Raw genomic sequence first — 24,465 nt, 5'->3', positions numbered from 1 at the left:
ATTTTATATGGGTCTCAAAAGCCTGCCTCTTCCTTTCTCATATTTTTATCAAGGATGCCTTCATATGTGCACAGACCATTCCTGGAGAAAATGAGTACAGATAAGAAAGTATATATATGGGTCGGAATTATTTATATTTTCTTAGTCACCCATTTTCAAATGTAATACTGTTCTAAGTCTCTTCCAGTTGTAAAATTCCTTCCCCTCTTTCATATATCTTGAGAACATACTATTCAACATCCTTAAATTGTGTCACCTCACACATATATCCTCTGTGTATGCTTGATCGTATCCAGATGCTTTTTCTAGGGTAATTATTTCCAAAGAGAAGGAGTACTTACATAAATATAACTGGTAAGGTTCACGTAATCAAAAAGGCACCATTCTAAAAGGATCGACTCAGCACAGAAAAAAATGGTTTCCAAATTTACTTCACTATTCTATCTAGCTAGGTGACATAATGGATGGAGTGCCAAACCTGGAATCAGGAAGACTCATCTTGCTGAGTTCAAATCTGGCCTCAGATACTTACCAGCTGTTTGCCTCAGTTTCCTCATCTGTAAAATGAGCTAGAGAAGGAAATGGCAAATGACTCCAACATCTTTGCCAAGAAAACTCCAAATGGGGTGATGAAGAGCAAACTACAAAATGAGTAAATGCACATAAAATATTTCTCTGGTTTAACCAGTCCACCAAGACTTCTCTGAGGTCCCTAGGGAATTCTATTCTCTGTCAATTCACCCAAAACACTAAAATGATTCCTTCCCTTCCCTTCCCTTACCCAGAGTTGTAATCCTAGGCTCACTCTGAAGCAATCAGAAAGTATGATCAAAAGCTGGCTCTGCATACTCTAACCAAGCCTTCCCACAGTCTTATTGATTTCTGGAAAAAGCATCGCCTGATACATGATTCAGCATCATAAGCACAAACAGCAAATAATTCCAAATCAGCAAAAGCCATTCTCAAATAGTCAGCAAGGATTCCTCCTCCCTTTCATCGTATCACTGGACTAGTACAGACTAACTGCACTAAAAATTTAGGGACAGCCCATAGCAGCCTAAGGCCCGGGTTTGCAACCTTTAGGTTTCTTAACTACAGCATCTATAAAAAGACACTATCAGGGCAATCCAGGACAGGAAGCATCCCAGCAAACCAGTGGAAGATCCTGAGCCCCAGTGTGGTGGAGCAGGCAAACACCAACACCAGGAGCCCCCACATGCCTCAGCATAGCCAGGGGAACAGGCAGACTCCAAGTCTGAGAGCTGCATCTTGCTTCAGCATAACCCTGGGCAAACAGGCAACCTCCAAAGGCTAGATGGCCAGGTGCTTCAGTGCAGCTCCTGGGAAATACAGAACCGGCCCCAACACACACCAGATACCAGCATTAGGACCCCGGCTCAGCACTAGGTAAGCTGCCAGACCCCTACAATCTCCAGCAGCACCAGCTACCCCCTGCCCCAGCTCCTCAGCTCAGCACCAGATAGGAGGGTCCCCTGTGGGCCACAGGGCAATATCAGTGCAGCACCAAGTAAACAGCCAGGGCCTTGTAATAGCAACCACACTGGCATACCCAGGATGGCTGCTAGTGCAGGTTCTTTACTAAGGAAAGATAGCTGTTTCAGGAGTCAGTCTTTTTTAATTAAACAGAAAAAGTACAGAAAAGAGAAATAAAATACAACAGACAGGGCTCTACCGCCTGAATCAAAGCTTTACATCCATCACTGAATCAAAAGAGCCTTTACCTCTGAGGAGTCAGGGAGCTCTGAACATACACCCACTTAGAGTCTCGACGAGGGAATCACAACATCTTTCTCATGAGCGAGCCCCCAAAGCAAAAGCTCACCTCTCACAATATATATTCTTTCAGCTAATAGGCTGAGCCAGAAGGCAACACAACCTGACTCGTTGTCTAATTACCTTATTAACAAAAAGGTGTGCAAGCCTTCCTATAAGCAAGCTTCCCTTAATGGGCTCCACACGAGGCCTATTAATGGGCAGAGAAGATCTTACACCTCCCTCCCCCCCCCATTAACATTACAGGCCTGCAATCCATGGCACAAGAGGTCTGAGACAGTGCCCTTCCATGCCAGGAGCAGAACTCAAATTTAAAATAAAGGAAAAAGCCCAAAAAGATGAGCAAAAAAACAACAAAAAAAGAATCTGACAAAAGAAAGTTATCCTGGTGACAGGGAAGATCGAGACACAAACTCAGAAGAGGACAGCAATGTCAAAACACCAAGAAGTAAAACCCCAAAGAAAAATGGGAAGTGGTCTCAGGTCCAGAAAGAACTCGTGGAAAAGCACAAAAAAGGAGTTTAAAAATCATATAAAAGAGGTAGAAGGAAAATTGGGAAAAGAAATCAGTGATGCAAGAGAATTATGAAAAAAAGAGTCAATAACTTGGAAAAAGAAAACAAATGTTTAAAAAGTAGAATTGGCCAAATGGGAAAGGAAATACAAAAATCCATTAAAGAAAATACCTCCTTAAAAAGTACAATTGGCCAAATGGAAAAGGGAAGTACAAAAGCTAACTGAGGAAAACAACTCCTTAACAGTTAGAATTGGGCAAGTAAAAGCTAATAACTCTATAAGACATCAAAGATCAATCAAATGAATTCAAAAGAATAAAAAAGGAGAAAAGGTAAAATACTTCATTGGGAAAACAACTTATCTCGAAAATAGACCCAGGAAAGACAATGTCAGAATCATTGGACTACTTGAAAGCCATAATCAAAAGGAGGACCTGGACAACATCTTTCAAGAAATTATCAAGGAAAACTACTCTGAAATCCTGCAAGCAGAGGGCAAAATAGGCATGGAAAGAATCCACTGATCACCTCAGAAAAGAGATCACAAATAAAAACTCCAACAAACATTATGGCCAAATCACAGAACTATCAGGTCAAGGAAAAATACTGCAAGTAGCCAGAAAGAAACAATTCAAATATTAGAATTACACAGGACTTAGCAGCTGTAACATTAAAGAATTGGAGGTCATGGAACATGATATTCCGGAAGGCAAAGGAGCTAGGACTACAACCAAGAATCACCAAGCTGGAGAAATTAAGCATAATACTTCAAGGGAAGAAATGGTCATTCAATGAAATAAAAGGATTTCAAGCTTTCATAAGGAGAAGACTAGAATTGAACAAAAAATTTTATTTCCAATTCCAAGACCCAAGAGAAGCCTAAAAAGGGGAAAAGGGAAAAGAAAATATAACAGATTCAATGGAGCTGAACTGTTTACATCCCTACATGGGAAATGATACTTACAAGTATCATTTCTATCATTCCTAAAAGTTGTACCATTAATAGTACAGTTAGAAGAAAAGTATATAGACAGAGGTACAGGTATAAGGTGAATTTGAGGGAATGACATAAAAAAATTAAAGGATGAGAAAGAGGACTACATTGGCTGCAGAAGGAAGGGAGAGTTAGAAAGGGGTAAATTACTTCATATGAAGAGGCACAAAAGACCTATTACAGTGGAAGGGAAGATGGGAAGGGTGGGTGATGGGCACTGCTTAAATCTTACTCTCATTAGTATTGAATCTTACTCTCACTAGTATTGGCTCAAAGAGGGAATAATATACACAATCAGTTGGATACAGAAATCTGTCTTAACTGACAGGAAAGTTGGAGAAGAGGAGATTGAGGAAAGGGGGGTGGGGAGGTTTCGACTAAACTGACAGAAGAAAAGGCAGACAAGGGAGGTGGTAGACAGAAGCAAAACACTACTGAGGAGGGAAAAGGTGAAAGGAGAGAGGACAAATGGGAGGAAAAATAGGATAGAGAGAAATACACAGTTAATAATCATAATTGTGAATGTGAATGGGATGAACTCTTCCATACAATGGAAACAGATAGCAGAGGGGAGCAAAAACCAGAATCCTATGATATGTTGTATACAAGAAACACACTTGAAGCAGAGAGACACCCATGGAGTAAAGGCAAGGGGCTGGAACAGAATCTACTATGCTTCTGGTGAAGTTAAAAAAAAAAAGCAAGGGTAGCAATCCTGATCTGAAGCAAAAATAGACCTAATTAAAAGAGATAAGGAAGGAAACTACATCTTGCTAAAAGGTACAATAGACAATGAAGTAATATCAATACTAAAGATACATATGCGCTAAGTAGTATAGCATCAAAATGCTTAAAGGAAAAGTTAAGGGAGTTACAGGTTCGTGACCAAACAAGAGATATAGAACATAACAAAATGTAAAATATATGATTTTGATTATATTAAATTAAAAAGCTTTTGCTCAAACAAAACCAATGCAACCAATATTAGAAGGAAAGCTGGGAAACAATGTTTATAACCAGTGTCTCTGATAAAGGCCTCATTTCTCAAATATATAGAGACCTGAGTCAAATTTATAAGAATACAAGCCATTCCCCAAATGATAAATGGTCCAAGGATATGAACAAGCAGTTTTCAGATGAAGAAATTAGACCCATCTATAGGCATATGAAGAAGTGCTCTGAATCACTTTTGATTAGAGAAATACAAATTAAAACAATTCGAAGGTACCACCTCACAACTATCAGATTGGCTAACATGTCAAAAAGGGAAAGTGATAAATGTTGGAGAGGTAGTGGGAAAATTCGGACACTAACAAACTGCACTGTTGGTGGAGTTGTGAACTGATCCAACCATTCTGGAGAGCAATTTAGAACTATGCTCAAAGGGCAACCAAACTGTGTTACCCTTTGATCCAGCAATACCATTACTAGGTCTATAACCTAAAGAGATCATAAAAAAGAAAAAAGACCTACATGTATAAAAATATTTATAGTAGCCCTTTTCATGGTGGCAAAATATTGGAAATTGAGGGAATGCCCATCAATTGGGGAATGGCTGAACAAGCTGTGGTATATGAATGTAATGGAATATTACTGTGCAATAAGAAATGATAAACAGGCAGATTTCAGAAAAACTTTGCAGAGACTTGTATGAACTGATAGAAAGTGAAATGAGCAGAACCAGGAAAACATCATACACAATATCATCAACATTGTGTAATGATCAGCTATGAATGACTCAGCTTGTCTCAGCAATAAAATGATCCAAGACAAGTACAGTGTACTCACGAAGGAAAATTCTATCCAGAGAAAGAACTGATGGGCTCTGAATGCAGATCAAAGTATACTTTTTTCACTTTATTCTTTTTCGTGTTTTTTTCCCTTTTGCTCTGTTTCTTCTTTCACAACTGTGACTAACATGGAAATATGTTTTACATGATAGCACATGTATAACCTATATCAAATTGCCCACCATTTTAGAAAGAGGGGAGGGAAAGGGGTAGAAAAATTTGGAACTCAAAATCTTGTAAAAATGAATGGTAAAAAGTGTCTTCAAATGTAATTAGGAAAAAATAGGATACTATTTTTTAAAAAGATATTATCAGGATCCCTGTTATGATGAGTTACAGAAAGCTTTACAATACAAAATATTTTTTGATATTTTAAGTTTTTTTAAGTTTTAGCTTTAAGCTAAGTAGCTTAAAACCACACTAAGACTTTTGGGACACCATTTATAAATGTCCCCAGGCAACAAGGGCCATTTCAAACCAAACAAATGTCAACAATAAGAACAAAGAACAAAATAATAAAACCTATTAGTTAGGTTTGTAGCTCATTATCTAGAAGATACTTGTTAGAGATTGAGACCATTTCTGAATGGCAGAATAATGATTAATATTCAAAATGACTCTAAAAGGATAAAATTTAGAAAGTGTTAACATTTTCAAATTCATTCTTAAGGTTACATTTGAATATTTGTTGAGTAAAAAAAGAATTACTATAACCTAAAATAAAACAATGAGAGTATGGGGTCATGGAGAGAGGATCAGCTTTTCAGAGAAGAAAACCTTGGTTCAGTCTTAGACGCAGACTTGTGTGAAGCTGGGCAAGTTATTTAACTTCACTGTGGCTCTAAACAGGTCTCTGTATCAGTGGAAGGAAATTTTAAAAATGGTGAGATAATAGATATGAAATCATAGGTCTAGACCTAAATAAATAAACAAATGAATAGCCAAATGAAAATTAGGGAGCAGATCTTGTGAAAGGCTAACAGAAGGTCCAATAGAACCATAATACTCCTTTTTTTTTAATCATTTAACATATCTTATGGAAATGTAAGTATAGAAGGTTCCTGGGATTCTATTTCAGGCAGAAACTTAGAATGTTTGTTATGGGTAGAGGAGGTTACTGAGTTTTCTCTGACATAAATATGAGTAGATATAAAAACATCTCATGATTCTGAGTTTCTAATACTCAGTCTTTCACACTTTAAAATGATAACACATCAATATCCCTAATACCACATATAATGGAAAAGTATAATCTTTATTCATCCCATGCAGACGTGTTTGCTTGAAATATCTGGAGTCCTACCCACTCTGGTTACTCCCACAGAAAAAATAGCTCTATTATTTCCTTCAATATTTCTGACTTAATACCATTTTGATGCTTTATAATTCAATCAGCTAAGATTCAAGAAAATGAATCCTATGGAAAGACTACTTGAAATTCCATTTAAAAAAAAAAACCTAACTTGGCATAGTGGTAAATGCCTACATGCCCTGCTGCTAGGGAGGCAAGGCTGGTAAATGGCTTCAGCTCTGGAGTTCTGAGCTGCAGTAGGAATAAAGTTAATGAGATGTGCTTGCTAAATCTGGCACCAAGATGGTGAGCCCTTTGGAGCAGAAGACCACCAGACTGCCTAAGGAAAAGACAAAAGGAGATCCTGATGATCAGTATTTAGAGCGAGGGAAGGGATGAGGAAAAGTTACCTTTTAAAACTATATGCTCTAAATGGGGGAGGAGGAGTTCAGTAAGGAAAAACACAAAAACCAACTTATTTCAGTTTCAACTTGTTTGATCCTTTCAAGTACCAAAAATAAGGCCATGCTTGATCATTTCCGTTCAACAGAATTCAATCACAGGGGCCTTACAGTGTTAGCTTTTTGTTTGCATACCGTTGACCTAAAAATGAAATGCCAGTTTTAGAAGAAATAAACAGAAGCTTATAAAAGTTAGATAACAATATTCTGAGTGTCTAATTCAATAGAAAGTCCTGACTGCCTAGATTTAGAAAAGTAGGTTATATAAAACAGTCATGTGTAATTTTACCCACTATTTTAAATTTCTAAAAATTCTTTTTAAAAAATCTTTCAAAATAAATGTATGGACTATAGATAATAATCCCATCAGGCTAAAAGGTTAACATTTTTTTCACAGTAAGAGTCCTCTAATTTTTATTTCTAATTTTGTTATACCAAACACTAAATTTATTTTCCCTCTCAATCCCCAACTTTGTTGACTATTACACTATTTGGCATAAATGTTCCCCATTAACAATAGACTCAAGATTTCTGAGGAGTACGTCAATACCACTAAAGGGTAAAGTAAACATTTTATGATCAAATGTTCAAGGCCTAAGGATAGTTCTCATTCAAAGGGGAAGGGGAAGGGGAAGGGGAGGTTCAGTGACTTTCCCAAAGTCACAGGGGCACAGTGTAAGAGAAAGGATTTGAACATCCCAGAGCCAGCATTCTTTCCACTGTAAGATGTTAATTCCTTGACATGTTCCAAAAATGTGTCAATGTATGTTCAAAAGATGAGTCACTGGGCAATAGAAGGATAATTATGAGCAGGGTCGCCTCATGAAACAAGGAAAAGCAATTGAGAGGAAACTAACGCTTCCAAAAAGCTTGGCAAGAGGATACCCGACTAAGTCAGGTCATGCCAAGAGCATTTATACATGAAACCGGAAGACAGCAAACAGATAGGGAATAGATTTACCAGAACTTCTATGGCAATCTGTTCTCAGGAGACTAAACAAATTTTTAAAAATTTAACCATGGAATGAAATGTGATTGTTGTGTATTATACATCTCTAAGTTGCGTATATATTTTTTGTGTATGTATAGATATGTGCACACAACCATGTGTGCAAGCAGTTGTGTGTATATTAATATGAATATAATTAGTGTATGTATACATATATAGGCTATACTGTCTAACCAAAGTTCCCTCAAATGGAGAGGCTTTAATATATGTATGTTCTATAATCACCAAGAAAGTTGCTGCCAGGCAAATTTTAAAAATAATTTAAAACAATCCCACTGAGAACAAATGAATGATAAAGCATACCAGTCAAGGGGGTGGGAGTAGGGGAATTTCTGGATTTATTTTCTCACCATTTACCATGATGCTCACTAAACACTTCTAAACATGATTCTGCCATTATTAATTCAAGAACTCGGCCTTGCATAGGAATTATCACTGAAGTGCAATGTTTCTTACGGCGAACTAAAACAAATCAGGTTCAAGAGTCTAGGATGACACTGATAACACTCATCCTTTTCTGTTTGCTTGTTTTTCCATCCGTCTGGTAAAACAAACAGGGACTCAAATGAACCCAGGAAAGCAGAGGGTAGAACTATTCGATATTACTATGTGAAACTGGTATGAAAATTTTAATACGAATGCCCCCAAGGAAAAAGTACTCAGTGCTCTGGATGAATTACAGAAATCTTCATCAATTCCCTGCATCTTATTTGAATTTCAGAATATAATGGCCTGCTTTATACTGAAATATGTGTGAATAGATAGATGCCTGTCTACCCATAAATACATATCTATATAAAATCCTTACCTTCTTTTAGAGCTTTATCCATGTTATGAGAAATCACTACTCTTCTGGACTGGATAGACTCATGTGAATTTCCAGATAAAGGGCTCTGAAATATAAATAGAGTATGTGTTAATAAAGCAATAAATTACATCATGAAAAATACCACCTGGTTTCAAATCCACACAGAAGACTTGAAGAAATAGCACTGTACAGCGGGATCTGGGCTGAACCTGGAGACAGGAAGATCGAGATCTGAATCTTCCCTATGGAAGCTAGGGTTCCAGAGACAAATCACATGGCCTTACAGAGCTTCCATTTCTTTGTCTATAAAATGCGGACAATAATACCTGTAATGTCTACATCACAGGGTTGTTTTTATTCCAGGAGATGAGATCATGTATACAAAGCATTAGAAAGAGCCAGAACTAAGTATATCTTTATCTGTGTCCAAAAGAGTTAGGAGGTGGAGATCAGTGGCTCAGAAGATAGTCTGACCAGAGGTGGGATTACTTTGGAAGAAGGGTTGGTGTATCCATTTCCTATGCAAGGACTGGGAGGAAGGGGAGACCATGAGAGGGTATGACAGGGATAGTGAGGGGTGATCAAGGGGCAGCTATACCATGTGGTGTTGAAGGTCAGAAGAAGTCCTCAAGGACAGGCCTAAAGACAGTGGAGGGGTGAGGGGGGAAGGGAAGAAAGAAGGGAGGAGGAAGAGGAGGAGGAGAAGAAAGAGAGAGAGAGAGAATACTAGCAATGGAGGAGGCAGAGAGTTTGTGATTGAGAAAGCTGTTGCTTGAACTTTGACTTTCTATGATTCTACCCTATTCTACCTCATTCTACCCTATAAGGAAATCAATTACCATCTTGTCCAACCCTTTGGTTTTATATAAATGAGCAAACTAAGACCCAATGAAGGGAAATGAATGAAAGGCTATGTCTCTTAATGAAGGGAATAGGAGGTAGGTTTTTTGTTGTTGTTTTTTAAGAGAAGAGACCACTGAAATTGTATGTTCCTGGCAGCAGCCTACTCAATTCAATTCAAATCAATGAGCATTTATTACACACATCCTTTGTGTCAGGCACTGAGCTAGGTTCTGAGAATACAAAGATGAGACCTGTCCAACCTATGACTAGGATTTCCTGGCTGTCCCTGAGTCCCTCTTTCCTGAGTACTCATAGAATAATTCTCATCAGAAGTTCATATAACATCAACCTAACCTTTAGTTAATGAGGTTTATTTTAAGCAACAGAAAGAACTGATTTTTTTTCTTACCTCTGTCAGGCAAAGGAAAGTACAAAGTACTAGGCAATGGAAGGAATTTGCAAGGGCCAATCAGACAAAGAGGCAGCTAAAAAGAGATGTGGAGGCCCTAATGTTTTTATACTTTAAGATGCTCTGGGGAGGCGATTAATCTCTTGAGAGTACACTTAACAATGAAAGGAAACGCTGCTCTTTGATATACTTTGCAAAGCAGCTTGCTGACAATAAGCAGGTACAATCACTAGAATTATGACAGCTGATGTTTATATACTGTTTGACCATCTGCAAAGTGCTTTACATATATTATTTCATTTGATCTCCCAATGACCCAATGAGATAAGTACTTAATTATTTTCTTTTTTTCAAATCAACAAAAATCTGCCTTCTCTCCCTCCTACTCCAACCACTCCCCCAATTGAGAATGAAAAAACAAAACCCTTACTATAAACATTAGAAGCCAAACAAAATTTCCATGCTGGCCTTGTCCAAAAAATATTTGGAGTCTTTCACCTCTCTGTCAGGAGGTGAACAGAATGTCCCATCATTATACCATGTAAGAATGTCAGAATTTTCAGATTTCGGCTAAATTTCACTTGGTGGCAGGCTGGCCAGCCTTAGACAAAAATTAAGAACCAACGGAACTAAAAGCAGTCCATGGGCCACCCACCATCCCTTTTCCAGGAAGAGCCTCCTCCACTTCTAGGTTACCAGGTTTATTTTTTCCCCATTGATCTACTCCAAGGAGTGAGACGACAACAGGAAACCCTCCATGGAATTGGCTGTGACTCTAGCAAGGCAGCCTGGTGTAGGCAGGGTCATGGACATTAGTATTGGCTGTGGTAGTGAAGGGCCAGAAGCAAGATGAAAGTTATACAAGGGCAAATGATTAGTTACTATACAGAAGCAAGCAGGTAGGGAGCAGGGTATGTCCAAAGTAAAGAGATGTCCAAAGGTGTGTCCAAAGTAAAGAAATATGGGTAGATAACAAAGGGGCATCAGAATCCCTAAGGCAGGACAAGACAGCATGATTGGGCACATAGTAGGAGCTTGATAAATGCTAGTTAACTGATTGACCGATGGCAAGATAAGCATAGAATTAAGGGCAAGACTTAAGTTTTTGCTGATATAAGGAAATTCCAGATGAGGAAACCCCCCTACCCCTCAATGCAGGTCAGCACCTTCTGCAATTTATAGTCTTAAAGAGATGCCCAGGATAGGGACTTTGGCTTGCTCAAAGTTGTGGTCTCCACTTTTTGGTTAACAATATCTGGATGGTCACCCACCCACTCCCAGAACTGATCTGCATTAGTTTCAGCTGTAGAAAGCTCTCCACTGCGTATAACATTTCCTGCATTGAAAACAATCAAGTTTATTTGGCAGCAGACTCTGGAAACTGTTCTCCCCCCAAATCAATGAAGTATAGAGAAAGTCTCAGTTCCATCTGAACTTCCTAGCCCTATACCCATACCTAGGACTATTGGAACAAATCTGGAGTATGAGAATAGAAGACAATTGCTCCTGCCAGTTCCAGATTGCCATCTAGGGGAACCCAGTTCAATACAGTACCATATTCAATCAATCCATAAGCATTTATATGCTCTGTTAATCTCCTAACAAAACTGTAAGGTCAACTACACACCATCCTCCATCCCTGAATATATTACAAACCCCATTTACAGATGACAAAACTGAGAGATCAAATGATACAAAGACAAAGTAAAATATTCCCCCAACTCAAGGAATTTGTATTCGAAGGGGGAAGACAACATGTACATATAAAGGCATATATAAGATGCATGAAAAGCATACACAAGGTAAATTTGGGCAGAAAGACACTAGCCTCCTGTAGAACATGGTTCTTAAGGTGGCTGGAAAGCAGGGACCTGCGTGAGCTCCCTGCCAGGTCCCTCCAAAAGCCTATAAAAAATGGCACTGAACAAATTCTAGAACTGCAGGACCCACAAGATAGTAGAGGGAAGCACGGATCCAGCCCAGGACAGCCTGGATGGTTGCTGGGTGAGGTCTATCATGCACAGAGCTGGGAGCAGAGGGGAGAGGAACCCAGCATGGGTGGCAGCAGAACCAACCAGACCAGGAACCAGGCGGTACAGGTCCTAGCTCCCTGAATCAGTGAGCTGTGACAGTTACCAGACTTCTCAACCCACAAACACCAAAGACAACAGAGAAGGTGTGTTGGTAAGCAAAATGGGCTTCTTAGCACTTAGTTCAACCAAATACACTGGTGGCACGTGACTCTGGGCCAGCCCTTGTTCTGAGTTCCTGGGCTGAACCTAGATGTTGGTAACTATGAATCGTATTGGGTCTGTCTGTTGATGTTTGTAATTTGTTTATATTTTGCTCTGAAGTTCCGGGTGCTGGTCTTTTTCCCCCTGAACTAAGTGAATGATATTTGTGTGCTGAATTAAAGTAAGCTTGTCAACCCTTTAACCTTGCTTTCCTTAGTTAAGCAGATCAAAAGAACCTGTGCTTCTGCAGCATGCTGATAGCATTCTTGTTGTTTGGCTTTCACACCCACAACAGCTGCTAGTCGGATTGTTGAAACAAACGGCGTAGTTGTGGACAGGATCTGCCTTTAACAGGAAAGCATGGCGTTTTGTGGTACTGTGTTGGTTGAATATTTCCCTGTTTTTGGACTGCTCTGTGTTCTTGGGGTGGCTATGGTTCTGTGCAGCCTCAGGAGCAACAAAGTCATGAAGGAAAACAGGCCAGTGGAAGTTCTGGCCGTGGTTTCCCAGGGGCCCAGAGCAGAAGATAATCCTTTCTTCCCAGGGCTTAAGCTGATAAGCCTGGCCCAGGAGGGCTGTACTGAAAGGGTGAATGTCTTGAGATTATATTGTATAAGGAGTTTTGAAACAGGAACGGAGAATGGCCTTCCTACAGATTTGGCAGGACGGGCTGGTAAGAAAAAAGAAGAAGTAGACAGCAGCTGCTGAAATACTGACCCAGACAGAGCAGAAGACTGCCTGCATAAGAACTTTGGAAAGGTGAGAGCAGTGAGCTGCCTTCCAGCTGACTTTGGTGAGGTGAGCACAAAGATGGGGAACCACCTACATCGAGATTCCAGAAGAAGCCAGGTGAGGCCAGCTGGAGTTGGAACCCAGGAGCCTGGAGTCCAGCCCTGGAGCAAGATGGAAACTTTGCAGCAAGATGCTGAGTGTGCTTTTTCCCCTACCTTCCCCAGACAGAGCAGAGAACTTTGAGGTGAGCAAAAAGGTGGAGAATCACCTACATTGCAATCCAGATTCCAGCAGAAGCCAGAAGAGGCCAGCTGGAACTAGACAACCAGGAGCCCAGGGGCTTGGAATTCAGCCCTGGGACAAGACGGAAACTTTGCAGCAAGGCACTGAGTCTGCCTTTTTGGTCCCTTCAGCTTGGGCTGCTTGGGATCCAGGAGGGAGACATGGATTTGTTTTTCTTGGGGTGGGAGAAGTGCCTTGGACCCCCAAGAACCCCACCCCATTGGCTTTTATCACCCAGTTGCCCCTCAGGACTTGGAACCAGGGACTGGAACATAACGGGGAGAACAAAGCGTAAAAGAACTTTCTTTGGACTCTTTCTTTGAAATTGGAACTTTGGGTGCCAAGTAGAAGCCTGCAATGGCAGTGTGCTGCTGAAGAAGTACTTTATTTGGACACTTTGTATTAGCTAAAGAGATTAACTTGATTTGACCTAGGGATGGACATTTGAATTGTAAACAAGTATTTTGGGAATGATTGATTGAAGAGATTATCTTGCTGGGACCTGGGGGTGGGTCATGTTTGTATTGTAAACAAATATTTGGGAATGTCACTGAATGATATGTTTTGCTTTGTTGTGAATATGTTTTAGTTTCCTGCGTAATTGGATCACAATGTATGATGGGTCAATGTATGTTCCAGGATGCATGGCTGATTAGATTAAGTATCCTGTAACAAGGGGTGGAGTGTGTTGGTAAGCAAAATGGGCTCCTTAGCACTTAGTTCAACCAAGTACCCTTGATGAGTTTGGCTTTTGTTCCCTTTGAGGAATTCAGTGTATTTCATTGAACCTTACTAGGTGCTAAGTCCCAGGCCCAAACCCCTATTAGCTGCAAAACCTATGTGGGTGTGGATTGGCAACTAAGGTGGGGCCCAAGGTGGGGCTAACTCCAGGGAGGGCCTAGTTTACATGTCTGGGACAGCAGAGGCTTTTAGACCACGTGGGTTTAAGTCGCCTCTTTGTGACAATTCTAGGTCACGTGGGTGAGTTGCATGTGTGACTCACCCCTGAAAAAGATATAAAACCAGGGGTTGGCTTTCTCTTCTTTGGAGCTCTTACCCACAGCACTGGTGGTGCGTGACTCTGGGCCAGCCCTTGTTCTGAGCTCCCAGGCTAAACCTAGATGTTTGAATTGTATTGGGTCTGTCTGCTGATGTTTGTAATTTGTATTTTGCTCTGAAGTTCAGGGTGCTGGTCTTTTTACCCCTGAACTAAGTGAGTGATATTTGTATGCTGAATTAAAAGTAAGCTTGTCAACCCCTTAACCTTGCTTTCCTTAGTTAAGCAGATCAAAAGAACCTGTGCCTTGGCAGCATGCTGGTAGCATTCTTGTTGTTGGGCTTTCACCCCCACAACAGCTGCTAGCTGGATTGCTGAAACTGAAGGTTAGTGGAAAAAGCTGCGGGGGACAGAGTGAAAAGAGTCCATGGTTCAGCCACCACTCTGGGGACAGTGGGGGTGCTGCAGCTACAGAACTACAGCTGCAGTTGCTTCTGGCCCCAGGCCCACCTGGTGGGAAGAATTAAGTGGCAGATCAGAGCAGGACTGCAGAGCCTGCTGAAGATCTGAGTCAGGTCCAGGTTGGTGGTTCTTGGGGAGGGAGAAGTGCTGGTGTGGCAGAGCTGGCCGTATAGAAATAGCTCTGAAAACAACAGCACATCCCCTTAAGTTTGGAACAAGGTACTCTTTACTCTACAAGCAGTCATACCCCACTGAAAAACTCAAGGGTCAAGTAAGTTGGCTGGGAACATGACCAGGCAGCAAAAACACACCCAGATTCACTCTCAGACTTTGGAATCTTTCTTTGGTGACAAAGAAGACCAAAACATACAGCCTGAAGAAGTCAACAAAGTCAAAGAGCCTACATCAGAAGCCTCCAAGAAAAACATGAACTGGTCTCAGGCCATGGAAGAGCTCAAAAAGGAGTCAGAAAAGCAAGTTAGAGAAGTAGAGGAAAAATTGGGAAGAGAAATGAGAATGATGCAAGAAAACCATGAAAAACAAGTCAATGACTTGCTAAAGGAGACCCAAAAAAATACTGAAAAAAATATTGAAGAAACCAACACCTTAAAAAATAGACGAACTCGAATGGCAAAAGCTCCAAAAAGCCAATGACAAGAAGAATGCTTTGAAAGGCAGAATTAGCCAAATGGAAAAGGAGGTCCAAAAGACCACTGAAGAAAATACTACCTTAAAAATGAGATTGGAGCAAGTGGAAGCTAGTGACTTGATGAGAAATCAAGATATTATAAAACAGAACCAAAGGAATGAAAAAGTGGAAGACAATGTGAAATATCTCATTGGAAAAACCACTGACCTGGAGAATAGATCCAGGAGAGCTAATTTAAAAATTATTGGACTACTTGAAAGCCATGATCAAAAAAAGAGCCTAGATGTCATCTTTCAAGAAATTATCAAGGAGAACTTCCCTGATATTCTAGAGCCACAGGGCAAAATAGAAATTGAAAGAATCTACCCATCACCTCCTCAAAAGGATCCCAAAAAGAAAACTCCTAGGAATGTTGTCACCAAATTCCAGAGCTCCCAGGTCAAGAAGAAAATACTACAAGCAGCCAGAAAGAAACAATTTGAGTATTGTAGAAAAATAATCAGGATAACGCAAGATGTAGCAGCTTCTACATTAAGAGATTGAAGGGCTTTGAATATGATATTCTGGGGGTCAATGGAGCTAGGATTAAAACCAAGAATCATTTAAAACCAGCAAAACTGAGCATCATGCTCCAAGGCAAAATATGGATTTTCAATAAAATAGAGGACTTTCAAACTTTCTCAGTGAAAAGATCAGAGCTGAATAGAAAATTTGACTTTCAAACACAAGAATCAAGAGAAGCATGAAAAGGTAAACCAGAAAGAGAAATCACAAGTGACTTACTAAAGTTGAACTGTTTTGTTTACATTCCTACATGGAAAGATGATGTGTATGATTCATGAGACCTCAGTATTAGAGTAGCTGAAAGGAATATGCATATATATGTACATATATGTGTATGTATATGTGTGTATATATACATGTAGGTGTATATATATACATATATACACATATATACATATACATATATATACACACATACACACACAAACACACACACACACACACACACACACACACAAAGGGCAAAAGGGATGATATCCAAAAAAATAAAATCAAATTAAGGGATGAGAGAGGAATATATTGAGAGAGGGAGAAAGGGAGAGATAGAATGGGGTAAATTATCTCACATAAAAGTGGCAAGAAAAAGCAGTTCTGAAGGAAGGGAAGAGGGGGCAGGTGAGGGGGAATGAGTAAATCTTGCTCTTATCGGATTTGACCTGAGGAGGGAATACCATACACACTCAATTGGGTATCTTACCCCACAGGAAAGAAGGGGGAAGAAGATAAAAAAGGGGGGACAATAGAAGGTAGGGCAGATAGGGGGAGGAGGTAATCAAAAACAAACACTTTCAAAAAGGGACAGGGTCAAGGGAGAAAATTGAATAAAGGGGGATAGGTTAGGAAGGAGAAAATATAGTTAGTCTTTCACAACATGAGTATTTTGGAAGGGTTTTACATATTGATACGCATATGGCCTATGCTGAATTGCTTGCCTTCTTAGGAAGGGTGGAGCGGGGGGAGGGAAGAGGGGAGAGAATTTGGAACTCAAAGTTTTAAAAACAGATGTTCAAAAAAAAAAAGGTTTTGCATGCAACTAGGAAATAAGATACACAGGCAATGGGGCATAGAAATTTATCTTGCCCTACAAGAGAAGAAGGGAAAAGGGGATGGGAGGAGAATGGGGTGACCGAAGGGAGGGCTGACTGGGGAATGGGGCAACCAGAATATACACCATCTTGGAGTGGGCGGGAGGGTAGAAATGGGGAGAAAATTAGTAATTCAAACTCTTGTGAAAATCAGTGCTGAAAACTAAATACATTAAATAAATTAAATAAAATTAAATAAAATAAAAAAAAGAACATGGTTCTTAAGCCTTGTCCCTACTCCCCACCAATATTCCACAGATAAGTGAACATCAGTGTGGGGTTTCCCCAATCACCATGAAGGACTAATAATAAGAATAATATGATTTATGGCTAAAAAGGACCTTGGAGGTTAGTACAAGTCTTTCATTTTACTCATTTTTAAAGTGACTTGCCCAAGATCACCCAAGTAGTAAACAGCGGGAATTCAAGACCCAGGGCTTCATATTCAGAGCAGCTGTCTGCCAAGATTAAAAACAAACAAAAAAATCTCTTTTCATCTGCTACTCTCTGGATCATTCTCCAGTCATCCTTACTCCATTCTAGTGCCTCTGAGAAGCTGCTGCTCCATTGTCAACAAATGCCGTTTCTAGGTGCAATCATCTTTACACTCTATCTTTGGGCACTCACAGAAACCTGGACCTCTCCAGATACAGCATCCCTGGACATTCTCTTCAGCTCACTTATCTATCCATCTGTAGCAGCAACTGCACTCTCACATCCAGGATGGCTGTTAGCCCAGGTTCTTAGATCCGCTTTGCTAGGAAAGACTGCTCAAAAAGGGGTTAACAATCCTCTTTAATTACATTCGCTAGATCAGAGGAAAAGTCAGCCCCCTGAATGTCAGAGAAAATACAAGCAGAGAAATTAGCATAAAGACCAAAAGACAGGGCTCTTAACTGCCTGAACCAAAGCAATGTTGCTATATACTTTACATACACCACTGGATGGAGAGAGCCTTTACATCTGAGCAGTCAGGGTGTCTGAACATACGGCTACCAGGAAATCACAAGGTCCTTCTCATAATCAACCCCCAAAGCAAAATACCAACTCAGAGTTATACACTTCTCAGAGCCAGAAAGCCTCACAACTCCCGTGACTCAGTGCCTAATTAGAAATTGGCAAAAAGTGTGGGAGCCTTCCTACAAGCAAGCTTCCCCTAGGCAAGCTTCCCTTAATGGGCTCCATGTGAGGCCTATTAATGGGTAGGGAAGATCTTATCCCATTAACATTACACCACCCCATTTCTTAGATACACTAAGTCAGGAGGAGGAATCCTCCTACTCTCTGCTTCCCATTCTCACTTCTGTACCTTCCCTCTACCACCCATCAACCAGCAGTTTATTTCCTTGGAGGGTCTCTGCATCTTCTACATCACCATGTCCAGATATCCATTGCAGTCAGTTTCCACCCACTGGTCCTAGTTCTGAACCACATAGAGATTATACGCCACTCTTCCTCAAGGATGTCAGGACCTGGCTCATGGTTTTTATTTTTAAAGTTTTTTTCAATGAACAAGTGTTAATTTTCTCTCCCTCCTTTCTCTACCCACTCCCCTCAACTGGGAAAGAAAAAGAAAAAGACAAAATTCTTGTAACAAGGACACATAGTCAAGCAAAAAAATTGCTATGTTGGTCATATACAAAAATGTGTCTCATTCTGCATATTCATTCCACTGCCTCTGTGTCAGAAAGTGGGTAGCATCCTTTATTATTACTCCTCTGGAATCATGGTTGATCATTCTATGAGTCAGAGTTGTTAAGTCTTTCAAAGTTTGTCATTTAAAAAATGTTACTGTATAAACTGTTCTCCTTGTTTTACTCACTTCATTCTACATCAGTTCATATAAGGCTTCTCAGGATTCTCCAAAAACATTCCCTTTATCCATTTCTTATAGCACAATAGAATCCATTACATTAATATACCATAATTTATTTGTTCTCCCCTCATACTTGGGGATTTCTGTAGTCAGGTGGATATTCCCTGAAACATCCTTGACTCCCAACTCATCAGCCTCAATGCGCATGACTGACATCTTCACTCTCCCACATCACAGAGGCGACTATGACTATTGAGTGGTAGTTAAAAAGACAACTTCACTCTACCACAGCCACCCAAAGGGTGATCACATCCTAGATCTTACCTTCAAGAATAACTGTGCTAACTCCAATTTTAAACTCTGAAAGTCCCTTTTCCAATTGTAATTTTTTGTCTTTCCTCTTCTATTTACCTCATTCCTGCAAAACCCATATTTCATCCTCACTGTTGCTATTTATTTCTCTGTCTCTCTCTGTTTTCCCAATCCATTACCCCTCTTTCCTTTTTACAATCTTGACCCAATAGTTGAAAGGTCAACTACACACCATCTTCCATCCTTGAATCCCTCATCACCTTACCAACTGCTGCTGTCCACACCCTGCCAGTCCTTCACCCTGGATCACCCCTTACATTCACCCTCTCTGCTTCCATTTCCATGCTGCTACAAGCCCCTGGATAAAGTCACATAACTGTGATGTTCCACTATAACTTCATGTTCTCTAACCTGAATTGGGTCATAGAAATCCTTCTATTCTCCCTTGATTGACTCACTCTCTCACCCCCTCAGTGATTTTTCCACAACTTTTCTCCTCTCCTGAAGGAATGTCCTTACCACATAATTTCCACCCTTTCTTTCTCAGTAGATATAATCTCTTACTTTAATTTTTAAAATAAGTAAGGCCATTCATCATGAGCTCCCTTATCTATCTTTACCTGTTCTCTCTTCCTTTAATCCAATTTCTGAGGAAGAAATGACTCTTTTCTTCATCAAGGCTTGATCCTATCCCCTCTTGTCTCTTGGAGGTACTTGCCCCAATAATCATTTCCTCCCTCTCTCACTTTCAACCTCCCCCTTTCTACTGGCACCTATACGACCCACAAATTTATTCAGGTCTCTATCACCATTTAAAATATTTCCAATTGACTTTGCCATCTTATATCACATCTGCTGCCAGACTGCTAGAAAGAGTTGTCTGCTCCCGCTGTTCTCACCTTCTTCACCCAGTTTGATTTCTGATCCCATCACTTGACTAAAACTCTATCAAGGATTTCTTAACTGCCAAATTCTGTAGTCTTTCTGCAGTGATCATTGTGTTTGACTCGTCTGTAGCTTTTGACACTCTCACCTCCTTTGGTTTTCTTCTGTTTTATTTTCCAACTGTTTGACTGCTCTTTCTCAGTCTCCTTTTCTAGATCATCATACATAATTGACTTCCAGGGTCTCTCTAAACCCCCTTTTTGTTTCTCTCTGCACTCTCTCCCTTCATTAATTTCATAAGCTCCTAGGGGTTCCATTATGACCTGTATGCAGATGACTCCTAAATCTACAAATCTGCCCCAAATCTCTTTCCCAATATCTAGTCTCACACTTTCAACTGTCAACTGGATACCTCTACCTCAAGTTCCATCAGAAACTCAAACTCAACATGACCAAAGTAGAACTGATTATCTTTCTCCCTAAACCACTCCCTTCCTGTCTTATTTCTGTTAAGGATACCACCATCTTTCTATTTCCCAGGTTCATAAACTCATAATTATTTTCCACTCCTCACTCTTCCTCATCTTTCATATCCAATCAGTTGCTAAGTATGGTAGATTATTCCTCCACAACACATCGTACAGGGATTCCCTCCTCTTCTACAAATTCAGACCTTTAGTATCTCTTGCCTGAATTATTATGTCTCCATCCAGTCTCTCTTCTCTCCAACCCATCCTCCATATAACCACCAAATTGAAATTCCTCAGGCATAGGTGAGACCATGTCACTCTTCTGTTCAAGAAGCTTTACTTGGGCCCTGTGGTCCCCAGGATAAAATACAAATTTCTCTGCTTGGTATTTAAAGTACCCCCCCCCACCACACCCCCTTAAACCTTCTCTTTGCATAATGATTCCACATTACTCCACACTCAGGCACTCAATGTTCCAGCCAACCTGGCCCCCATGTTGTTTCCCATTCTGTCTCCTATCTCTGTGCCTTTGCGAAGGCTGTATCTAAGAGCCATTTCTACTTTTCCAGGCTCTCCCAGTTTTTCATGGTCCCTTCCACATATCCCCTCCACTGAAATAATACATACTCCCCCATTAGAATATAGTCTCCCTGAAAGTAGGGGTTGTTTCATTCATCATATGCGTATCTGCAACTATGAATCTGGCCCCTAGTAGATACTTAATAAATGCTTGAAGACTGATTGATTACTTTGTAAATATTTTATATCCAATTATATGTGTACATGTTGTTTGCTACCCATAAATTAGAACTCCCTGAAAGAAGGAACTATTTTGGTTGTATCTCTGTATTCCCAATACCTGGCTCATAGCAGGCAACTTGTTATTTCCAAAGGAATTCAGACTTAATAAGTTCTTGCTGAATTGAACTTCTCTATTTCTACAGAGGAGGGCTACTACCATCCACCAGTCTCCCAGACTCACACTTTCAGTCATGCTCTGTTCTTCCCTCTCTTTCCACCCTCCATATCCTATCACAAGGTCATAGATGTAGAGCTGGAACAAACTTTCATCTTAGAGATTAGGAAACCAAGGCCCACAAATCACATAGATGGTAAATGACCTAAGTAGGGTTTGGAACCAGGTCCACTTTCTTTCCCTGTACCATAACACTCTAGCTCTGCAGAGCCATAGCTAGGCTAACTGTGCCTGTGATCAACTCAACTAGGGGAGAGGTGCAGGTGCTAAGGCATTGTTTCAGAGAACAAGCTCACTCTTGGAAGGGGTTACCCCAAACCTCCCTCATGCTGTGCCTGGCTAAGCAGATCTTTTGAAGGTAAATGCAAGACTTTCTATTCATCCCTGTTAAATTGCATCTTGTTACTTTCAGCCTTTCTACTCTGCTCAGATAATTTTGCATATTGATTCTGTTGTCAACATTCTGTTACAAAAACCTGTGAAATTCTGAAGAAAAATTCTATAAAGGATTTGACATATAAGCTAAATGGGAATTTATGGGGAAGGGAAAAGAGAATTCCCCTTGCATCACAGCCTTCCAAATATAGGGCAAAACCTAAAAGCCTCCCCCTCCACGTCAGTATATATCATTTATCAAGAAAAAGCTTTGTGCTTATCAGCTTTCTGTTCTGCTCCTAAATAACATCAGCTTGGAATCTACTGCCATGTCAAATTAAGATCTACTTTGTTTGCTTAATAGCTAGCTAAAGGCATCCTCTCTTGGGAAGGCAATATCCAAAGAAAATGCATGCATAAGGCCTGAGTACTCTGGCACCATTAGCAACTGGGCAAGCAGGAACTACCTGGAACCCAGCCACATATATACAAGGCATTCAATGTCCATTGTGTTTAAGTCTGACATTGCTGACTATGTTCCTTCTCCTGAGTACAGGTCAATCAACTTGAGGCAGGGCTTGCCATCTCTTTCATGGTGATTACATGAACTATCCAGAGCACAATTCATAAGCAAAAAATCCTTCTCCTGATTTAAAAAAATAAAATAGGCCACAAAATATTTCTCTTTTAATGAATGCTAACCATGTAAGTCTATGTCACATCTTTCAAAATACTGTCAACATCTAAACATCTGCTGGGCACAAGAAACATAAGAAAGCAACTTAGCATAGTGCAAATAGCCTTGGGTTTGGAGTCAAAAGATTTGTGTTCAAATCTTAGCTTTGCAAGTCAACTCAACAAGGATTTATTAAGCTCCTATGATATGCAAGGTATTTTGCTAAGCACTAGGGATACAAAGAAAGGCAAAAATAGTCCCTGCCTTCAAGGAGCCTACAATCTACCAATGTAATATTAGGCAAGTCACTTAGGCAAGACTCTAGGATTTATTTTCCTCGTGTGAAATAAGGAGGTTGGATTAGATGACCCAGATCTCTTCTGGCTCTGCTATCTTATGATTCTCAATATATATCTCTTTTTTTTCTTTTTTTTAACTATGGTCCCTAGCAAATGAACTAAACAGATTAACAATGAACAGGAAGAGAAGGACTTATTCAGAAACAAAGCCACAATTAAAGAAACCATATTTTTTTTCTTTCTCTGGAAAATTAAAAAGTCACAAAGAAAACTTAAAAGGGAGTTTTGACAGATTCATAAAATCTTGGAGTTACAAGGAACTTTAGGGGTCATCTACTCCAACCTTGTCCTTAACAAGTCATCCAGACTCTGCTTGAATACTTCTAGTCATAGGGATCATTCTGAATAGTGGAAAGTCATCTTTATAGTGAACCAAAACATTCCTCTCTACAACTTCCAACCACATTCCTGGTTCTGAGAAGCACAGAATGTCTTCCATGTGACCATTTGTCAGACACAAACAGCTATCATGTCTATCTATATTTTCTATTCTCCAAACTAAACGCTTTTATTTCTTTCAACTAATCCTCATCTGACATAAAAACACTTGAGTTATGATAGCAGAAAAAAACCCCCAAAATATTAATAACTTAACAGCCAGGGTCATCATGAAAGCTTTCACAAAGAACAATATTCTAAGCTTACACTTTTTCTACATTGAGAGTCTTAAAAAATTACTATTTTCCATAGATAAGGAAGACAGCTTTGAAAGTCATATGCAAAATTTATTATATATTTGAAAAGAAAAGCAAGCAATATGTAACAGAGATTTGTAGTTCTACTTTGTATATGGAAATGCTCATTTTTTTGTTTATTGCATCCAGAATAAGAAATAATAATTATTTTTAATGCTTGGTAACTGAAAAATAAAATTAAAAAAAAAAACATGTCACTGTGGTACAGTGCAAAAAACAAAATGACCATGACTCCTATAGTTTTATAAAATGAAATGATTTGGAGGGTGAGTAGGAACTTATTTCAATTCAAACCAACATACACTGATAAATCCTTTACTATGGGTAGCATGGTTTAGATGGACTTGGAGCCAGGAAGACTTGGGTTTCTGACCTCTCTCTGACCCATACTAGCTATGTAAACATAGCTAATCCCCTAATCTCTGAGTGCTCCAGACACCTCTCTAAAACTATAAATTAAAGCCAAACTGTTCACCCAAAGAGCTCTGGTAGAAGGAATTTCTACACTAGGAATTTTCTATATCAATGAACACACAAATCTGGACCAACCTCCCCATTCAAAAAATATTTAAGGCAGATATCTCTAGGTACTGGAGCTATAAAGATACAATGGCAAAATGGAGGGCAAACCAACTAGTGAAGGCATCAGCATGAAGGACATATATGTTTATTCTGCCTTAAAAATAAGTTGGCTTAGATCTGTAGGATATGTTCTACTGTCCTGGTCCCTTTTATCCTTTTCTCCAACAGAGACAGTTTCCACAACAGTGGCTCCAAGCCCCACAACTAAATCAAGATTTGGAAAAGCCAGATTCCTGGTTTGTGTTTTTATAGTTTTAACTATAAATGGCACAGGGCAACTTTTTATTTAGTTTCAAGGATGACAAGCATCCATCCACAGGCTGAAAATTCTTCATGCAGAGAGACACACAACTGATAGGGTGCCATGTTGTTGGTTTTTTTTAGATCAGGAAATGAGAGA

The 24,465-nt window shown here is 39.8% G+C and overlaps 1 protein-coding gene across 1 annotated transcript in view; it reads right to left on the bottom strand.

Annotated features, from left to right (window-relative positions):
• SNX25 (sorting nexin 25) overlaps positions 1-24,465 on the bottom strand; it is a 252,808-nt gene that overhangs the window by 196,903 nt on the left and 31,440 nt on the right. Inside the window, exon 2 of the mRNA XM_036765361.1 lies at positions 8,663-8,747. Coding sequence (XP_036621256.1) covers positions 8,663-8,684 — 22 coding nt within the window. The 5' untranslated portion in view covers positions 8,685-8,747. The remainder of the gene's footprint in view (positions 1-8,662; positions 8,748-24,465) is intronic.

This window comes from Trichosurus vulpecula, chromosome 6, assembly GCF_011100635.1.
Source record: "Trichosurus vulpecula isolate mTriVul1 chromosome 6, mTriVul1.pri, whole genome shotgun sequence".
NCBI classification, from domain to species: Eukaryota; Metazoa; Chordata; class Mammalia; order Diprotodontia; family Phalangeridae; genus Trichosurus; species Trichosurus vulpecula.
This window is presented reverse-complemented; position numbering and strand designations above follow the sequence as displayed.